The 8,922-nt window shown below is 30.6% G+C and overlaps 1 protein-coding gene across 1 annotated transcript; it reads right to left on the bottom strand.

Annotated features, from left to right (window-relative positions):
- Positions 1-788: 788 nt before the first annotated feature.
- Positions 789-2,415, bottom strand: LOC116004920 (probable histone H2A variant 1). The gene is made up of 3 exons (XM_031245123.1): positions 2,342-2,415; positions 2,061-2,195; positions 789-1,336 (listed from the first exon to the last, which is right to left on the bottom strand). The coding sequence occupies exons 2-3, from the start codon at positions 2,184-2,186 to the stop codon at positions 1,040-1,042; spliced, it is 423 nt and encodes a 140-aa protein (XP_031100983.1). The 5' UTR covers positions 2,187-2,195; positions 2,342-2,415; the 3' UTR covers positions 789-1,039.
- Positions 2,416-8,922: the final 6,507 nt, after the last annotated feature.

Genomic DNA, 8,922 nt, shown 5'->3' with positions numbered 1-8,922 from the left:
TATTTTTTACAATATTACGCAAACCATACCATAATACTATCGATCTGTTTTGGGCGGGAAGTTAAAACTGAGGATATTGTTTTTATTAATAGTATAGATCGCATTGCAGAGAAATATATATACTAAATTACAACCATTAGTAATTCTAGTCTAGAATTGTATTACGAATAGGAACGTAGGGAAGAATATGTTTTATTAGGAATTCTATTTTAATTTACAATTGTATTAGAGATAGGAATTGTATTACCATATTTTACAATATTACACACACCAAAATATTAAAGGTCTGTTTTGGGCAAGAAGTTAAAACTGAGGATATTGTTTTTATTAATAGTATAGATTGCATTGCAGAGAAATATATATACTGAATTACTACCATTAGTAATTCTAGTCTAAAATTGTATTACGAATAGAAACGTAGGGAAGAATATATATTTTATTAGGAATTCTATTTTAATTTACAATTGTATTAGAGATAGGAATTGTATTACCATATTTTACAATATTACGCAAACCATAATATTATAGATCTGTTTTGGGCGAGAAGTTAAAACTGAGGATATTATTTTTATTAATAGTATAGATTGCATTGCAGAGAAATATATATACTAAATTACTACCATTTGTAATTCTAGTCTAGAATTGTATTACGAATAGAAACGTAGGGAAAAATATATTTTATTAGGAATTCTATTTTAATTTACAATTATATTAGGGATAAGAATTGTATTATCATATTTTACAATATTACGCACACCAAAATATTATAGGTCTGTTTTGGGCGAAAATTAAAACTGAAGATATTGTTTTTATTATAGATAACTCACAGACCATGGTACTAGAATAGATAAACATGCCTACTAATACATCCATGACAACATAGTTCATATCAAATGTAAAGTTAATCGTATCCTTAACCATCAAACAATGTTCGTTAATCCTAACAAATTAAAGTAAACATCCTAAATAAACACCAGCATATGTGAAGCTAGGATTAAGGCATATCAGAGGCCCTGAATATGAGATGAGATCATAATAATCATTCCTTGTTGGTTTTGTTGATGAGGGATTTGTGAATGTGAGGGATGACGCCGCCGCCGGCGATTGTTCCTTTGATGAGGGTGTCGAGCTCTTCATCGCCGCGGATGGCGAGCTGCAAGTGCCTTGGCGTGATTCTCTTCACCTTCAGATCTTTGCTGGCGTTTCCGGCCAATTCCAGCACCTCCGCCGTCAAATACTCCAGGATTGCGGCCGTGTAAACCGCCGCCGTCGCTCCAACTCTCCCGTGGGCTGAGGTTCGGGTCTTAAGCTGCCGGTGAATCCTGCCCACCGGAAACTGCAATCCCACCATTTTTTTTAAGAATTAGCTACATACAACATACGCTTAACTACAAACCATACATAGATCCAGCATGAATAACTCAATTGGTCATGTGATGAAATTTAAAAATAAAGACAAGAGATCAAATAGTATTCAGCTGAGTTATTTACATACTTTTATTCAATTGTCCAACCGATTAAGCTATAGACAAAACTCTACAACTCCTTTATTTAGGTCAACCATTATATTGTGGTCTAAAATAGATGTTATAGAGTTTAAATAGTTTATAATAATAGCACATAAGCTATTTAAACACAACCCTCCTATTAATATTGTTACGATTTTACACTACAACATTTAATTACACAAAGTGATAAAAAAACTCTATACATCTTTCACTAACACTATGTAAATAACAACTATGGTCGAAGGAGCTCGCATAAATAATTCAATTAGTCACAAAAATAAAGTTTGAAAATAATGACCCAAAACATAGTCTTACAAAGTCTAATAAGTTCTTGAGATTTGGGAATTCAACCTTTTAGAAACAAAAACTATGATCCAATGCTTTCAGAATTTAGATAAATTATTGCGTTTTACATGTATAATACATATGTGCCTTTTTATATATCTAAACACAGATTTCATATGATAATCACAATAATAATTCCTTAATCGAGTCAAACATAGGCAACAGTTTCAGTTTATTTATGTTAAAGAGAGCAGAGATATACTATACCTGGAGACCGGCGCGAGAAGACCGAGAGACAGGCCTTTTCTTGTCCTTATCCTTGCTGGCTGCCGCCGCCGCCGCTGCCGCCGTTGTCTTGCCGGCCAAAAGCCCCTTCCCACCTTTTCCGGCCATTATATCACACTGAACAACAAATCAACAGAAAAAAACTAAAATTCAGTTCTCCTTGTCAAAGAAATCCGACAATCATAGCTCAAAAACATCGGAGTAAGCATAGACAGACAAACTAGCAAAGCAACAGAGGAAACGACGATGATGGAGAGAAATACCTTAGGAATTCCGAAGCAGAGAGAGGAGAAGAACTGAAGAAGATTTAACGAATACCGAGAAGTGCGAGATCTGTTGGTGGCTTTTCTGCTCAGCTTTTATTGGCGGATATTTTTGGTGGGAATATGAAAATTTTCAGATTTTCAAAATTTTGCCGCTTTACGGATTTGCCCTCCTTTTTTCACTTAATACCCGGTTTTCCCAATACCAAATTTCATGATCACGTGGGCCATAATTGTCCAGTATTAATACCAAATGTATAATGTTGTAAGGCACATATAGTTGTGAACAGATCGCATTCATCCCCACAATCATCTTGATGAGATAAATCGTGAGTTGTTTAATCAATTTTTTAATTAAATTGAAATTCAAATTTTAGCCTAGAGGGTCTTCGTTTTGCTTGTAGAGCGGTGACTTTATATCAAATTGTCTACCATTGAGCAAGCTTTGCAAGGCCTCACAATCATTATTATTATTATTATTAGTAATACTGACTCTATATCATTATCTAAAAACATAATAAGTCTCAATCCAGGTTATACCCCTGGTTTATGTCCATTTTTTCCATTAATTTTTGTTGTACTTTATGCTATAAAAGTTATACTACATAATTTTTTGGACAGAAATATCCCTACCGTTATAACTTCTGTTATCTTTCCACATTATAATTACCATGCACATGCATACACAATATTTTTTCTTACCTTCTTCAATGGTAAGTTTGAATTCACTTATATTTTAATTAAATATTACCATATTTATATTTAATAATTTATCATTTCTATAATTCTTACTTCAATAATATATATATATATATATATATATATATATATATATATATATACACACACACTATTATTTAAAAATATTAATATTATAAATGAGCATCAACATAATGCATTTGCAGTTGAATTGAGACAAGATTTTTGGATATCAATTTGTGTAAGTTGTTGAATTGAGATAGTTGAAATCAAAGATTATGTATATCCATAATAATCCATATATGAATATGAATTTATAAGGGATGTATCTCTAATTAGAATAATACTATATTTATTCTAAAAAAAAAGAATAAGACTATATTTAAACAAATTTTATTCAATTTCAAAGACAAAAATATTGTAATACAACGTTGAGTACCCTTAAAATTACAGCGGAATATATTCATCACAATAAATTTGAATTTCTTGTATTAATTTCAAATACATACACAACAAAAATTTTACTCGAATATCTATGAAACTTCGACAACTAAAAAAATGCATTATATCTATTTCAAAATGATTTACTAATTGGGTTTAAGTATTGGGCACAAGTCTCCGCGCAAAACGCGTAGAAAAAACTAGTTTGATAATATATGATGAGTTGGAGATTAGGCATGGTCACCCCCACCCAAGAGGTCATACTCAAAGTTGATTGGGTATGCTCGGTTGCAGCCTTGCAGGGATAATCGAAAGGGTTAATAGAGTGGCACGATAGTTGTGAAGAAATGCATCTCACTCTTTGATTCCTTACCAAATAATTGTTAGGTGTTGCTTGGGCCCCCTTTTTCTTTGGAATTTTTTAAAAGAATTATTTAAGATTTGGTAACTATAAACTATTTAATACTTTAATAGTTAGTACTAAAATATTAAATATTAACTTAAAATGATATTGCGTCAACTTTTTCTAAAAAAAAGGACGTGGTATCTCTTATATTTATTTATTTTTAAATTAAATGAATGTCATTCGGTTTTAAATAAAAAAAATTTGTTTAAAAAATTTATGATGTCGATTTTTCTAACAAACTTTTTTTTAAGAATACAACGTCGATTTTCATATAAAACCGACATTGTATCCTTATTAAAAAATTAAAAATAATTTGAATATAATACGTCATTTTTCCAAAAAGTGACAGCGTATATTAAATAAAAATAAAAAAAATCATAATTTATACGACGTCGATTTTGTACAAAATTGACGTCATATCATTTTTTAAAATTAAAAATTAAAAAAAAAACTACAATTATTAACGATGCAGAGTTTTTCTTTAAAAAAATTGATGTTAAATATTTTTTTAAATTATAATGCTATTTAATGTTTTAATGACAATTTTATTAAAACTAACGTGATATGTTAGACCTTATATGATATTTTTGTAGTAGTGTATACTTTCTAAATTTAAATGATTTTAGAATGTTAACTACATGTCGATGAGGATATATATATATATAATTGCAAAAAATTGAGAATATAAGATAAGTGATATCCATAGTAAACGCTCTATAGTCTATATTATATACTTCTTCTCCCAAATATTAATTAAATTCAGTGCAAGTTGAGTGTGCGTTTAAATATTACGACTATGGAATATTTATATTAGACGAAAAACGAGCAACCAAGTTTATTGCTCAATGTGACGTGCGTGAACTAATAAGCTGAGTCTTTCAAGTGTAATCAATGATTAAAATGAGCTAAGTATAGCTGGATTATATCTTTAGCCAATTGGGCTTAACCAGTCAACTACCAAGTACTCCAAATTTAGGTTTTACTTGGTTACTCCGTCACACACACATATACACATCTTTCATTGCCAAATTGAACTTGCATCTATTTCATTGGGAGAGTGCTTTGTGGTTTAAGAGGTTTTTCGTTACTTTTCCTCCTTTTTTTAAAAATAATTAAATCTATGTTTTTTTATCTTTTGAATTGTATAGTATAGTGTGCAACTTGTGTGCACCTGAATACGAGCAAATTAAATTATCATGGGAATTTCTTTATTAGTTATGTATGTGTGTGAGAGTAGATTTTAACATAAATCACACATTAATTTGAATGTAGAAGATTCTCTAATTGATGAGAGTTCGTTTTCCTAAACTCAAAAAAAAAAAAAAAAAAAAGTTAATGATACTAAGTCATCCACTGATCTCCGATATAATATGTACTAAAAATAATAAGAGCCAATGCTGGTAATTTATAATGAGAATACAAATTATGTTGTTGTAATAATGTTCATCGATAACTTTAACATTTTGATTTATTCCTTGTACAATAATGATAAGATAATTCCAAACTTACCAATATATATATATAAACACAAACACACATACATGTGAGGGTTCAAGTAAGAACACATCATCTGTAAAAAGTGTGGACACATTCACACCATCTATCTTGAGAAATCAAATGTTAGAGTTTCACTATTACTAAACTTTTAAGTTTGTAATAATTATAAAATAAACCCCGCTTTTAAAAGTTTTTAATAATTATAAAATTGACCTAATGTTTTTATTACTAAAACCCTCAACCATTGACGAATCCTGGTTGACAACTGAGATCAATTATCATTTTTTACAGGATGGCCCGGTTCTCGTTTGATCATTGACATAGGGTCCGACTCTCATTAGAGCCATGCTCTATGTGAGAACTATGATCAAATTTGAACCATTAAAACCAATAGATGGACAATTGTAATCTACACATCCATCTCTAAAATTAAGGATATTATTACATTATATAATAAGAAATATATGACTAAGGGCAAATTAGTTTACCCAGAAACATCTAATATCGACAAAAAAGGCGAGCATTCCTTACACACTATGCTTTCTAAACCTGTTTATTCCCTAACAATATGGATAAAAACACAACTATTTTTAGTCACTAATATTAACACCAAACCTTAACGATAATATAATGCACTACAACTAACAGTTGATCATAATGCACCAATGTAACACCGATGCACAAATACTACATCTACAAGCCGCAACCACCACCGCAACGCACAACCACTTCCACATCACCTCACAGCATTTGCCACCACAATCCACCACTACATCAACGCAATCGCCACGCCGCATCGACTTCTAAACACTAACCTCTATAGACCTAAACCCTTACCCTAACCCCAATCGCCCTAAATAGTAACCCATACCCACTAAAGCATAAACCATAAATCCAACTCTATAAATACACATACCCACGCATTACAGAGCACAAAGCCTTCCCTTCAAGAACAACTCTCCTATGACCAACCAGAATAAACAACCACCAACAAAGTAATGCATCACTAGTTCCATAAAAATGCACATTTTTTACTACTAGCAATGCACAACTTTTACTCTAGGAGTGCACAAAGGTGTACATTATTTTGTAAGTGCACTCCTTAAACCCCTAACCCCTAAACCCTTAAACACTAAAGCCTAAAGCCTAAACCCCAAACTCTAAACCTACAAAATTGATCACCACCATACTAACACAGAATGCGAAACACTGGCCCGTAGATTGCGCACCTTTACTACCAGCAATGCATAACTTTTACTATGAGGGTGCACAAAGGTGTCCTATGATGCACCACCCCTGGCGTCCCAATGCTCAACCTAACACTTATAATGCACCTTTATTAAAATCATAGATTTATCAATAAACATAATCAAAAGCATAAAACTCAAATGAACCAAAAAAAAAAAAAAAAAAAAAAAAAAAANAAAAAAAAAAAAAAAAAAAACGAAAAACAAAACAAAACAAAAAAAAAAACAAAATATAAATATAAATCCATGTTGAGCAGTCACCGCCGGCACTAGAAAGACCCAAAAGAAGAACGAAAGAAAAGGTCCATAAAATCATGATTATAATTTCCTAAAATGATGCAACATAATCTATAAGAAACTACGTGGAAAACTATCTAAATGCTCCTAACATGGAGAATAGTTATATATATATATATATATATATATATATATATATATATATATATATATATATATANTATATATATATATATATATATATATATATATATAGGATCGCGTTCAAATGCGTACTGGCCGCCCAGGAGAGAAATGCGGACGAATCACAGCGCGCCACGTGTCCGGAATGTAGTTGCACCTAACGTTATAACTAGGTGCACGTCATGTTATAACTAGGTGCACATAGGTGCACCCAGGTGCATAAATGTTAACAAGGTAAATTACTTGCACTTGCAAGTGAAAATAGGTGCACACGTGCAAGTAAAATGTATTACAAGTGCAAGTAAATTGTACAATGAGCATCAATACTAAATGCACCTAATGTTATAACTAGGTGCACCTAATGCTATAACTAGGTGCACATAGGTTGCAACCAGGTGTATGAATGTTAACAAAGTAAATTACTTGCACAAGTGCAAGTAAAATGTATTACAGGTGCAAGTGAATTGTACAGTGAGCATCAATACTAAGTGCACCTAATGTTATAACTAGGTGCAACCTATGTTATAACTAGGTGCATCTAGGTTGCACCCAGGTGCATGAATATTAACAAGGTAAATTACTTGCATTTGTAAGTCAAAGTATTTGCAAAAATATGTGCATGAATATTAACAAGGTAAATTACTCGCACTTATAAGTGAAAATAGGTGCGAAAATAGGTGCACTTGTAAGTGAAACTAGGTGCACCAAAGTTCCAGTTATTTACGAATATTTGGAATGTTTTTTCTGTTATTATAATATCGATGCACAAATTAAAACGACTTGATGGGTGAGTAATAGTAAACACTTATCCGTAAAAGAATGAAAAGTATAAATAATAAAAATTATGAAGTACAATTCTAAAAGTCTCAACAAACAAAGAAATTCACCCCCTTGAACCATTTTGCTGTTATTATAATAGTAATGCACAAATTAAAACAACTTGATGGGTGAATGATAATCAACATTTTTCCGTAAAATAATGAAAATTATAAATAATAAAAATTACGGGGTACAATTCTAAAAATCTAAACAAACAAAGAAATTCATCCCCCTTTGAATCATTTTTCTATTATCATAATATCGTTGCACAAATTAAAACAACTTGATGGGTGAGTGATAGTCAACTAACACTTGTCCATAAAAGAATGACAATTATAAATAATAAAAATTACGAAGTACAATTCTAAAAATCTCAACAAAAAAAATTAAAAAAAATTCACCACCTTTAAACCATTTTTCTGTTATTATAATATAGATGTACAAATTAAAACGACTTGATGGGTGGGTGATAGTCAACACTTGTCCCTAAAAGAATGAAAACTATAAATAATAAAAATTACGAAGTACAATTCTTAAAATCTCATCAAACAAAGAAATTCACTCCCCTCCATCCCAGCAACAATCGTATTACACTATTATACTGCAATAAAAATGAATTGCTTTAATATTCGCTTGACTACATACAATCATACCAATTTATGAATAGCTATTTAAAGTACCCTCCATTATTTTCCACCTTGTTTAAATAAAGAAATATTAAAAATCAATAATTATCAATATATATTAGTAGGTATGGAATAGTTAAATTTTGCAATTAATATATTCTCTTATTACATTAATGTATTAAAATATTTTTAAATTCTATTCCAAATATGCACACAACGATTAAATAAATATCTTTTCAACACAGTAAAATAATTAATCTAATATTATCTCTAAATTGTTTGAATATTACAACTAATGAATTATTTATTTTAGACGAATAACAATCCACCAAGTATATTGCTCAATGGTATGTTATCTATATCGTGGACCGTGGTTCACCGTATAAGGTAGATCACTAACATGAGGTACATTTTCAATATATTAAA

Source organism: Ipomoea triloba, chromosome 14, assembly GCF_003576645.1.
Source record: "Ipomoea triloba cultivar NCNSP0323 chromosome 14, ASM357664v1".
NCBI classification, from domain to species: domain Eukaryota; kingdom Viridiplantae; phylum Streptophyta; class Magnoliopsida; order Solanales; family Convolvulaceae; genus Ipomoea; species Ipomoea triloba.
Note: the sequence above shows the minus strand (reverse complement) of the source record. Positions and strands in the feature narration are given on the sequence as shown.

Bases quoted from the DNA above. Each gene is read 5' to 3' on its own strand.
- LOC116004920 (XM_031245123.1), bottom strand. From the start codon at position 2,186: ATGGCCGGAAAAGGTGGGAAGGGGCTTTTGGCCGGCAAGACAACGGCG. The intron at 1,337-2,060 runs GTATAGTATATC...GTGGGATTGCAG, and splicing joins CTTCTCGCGCCGGTCTCCAG to TTTCCGGTGGGCAGGATTCA.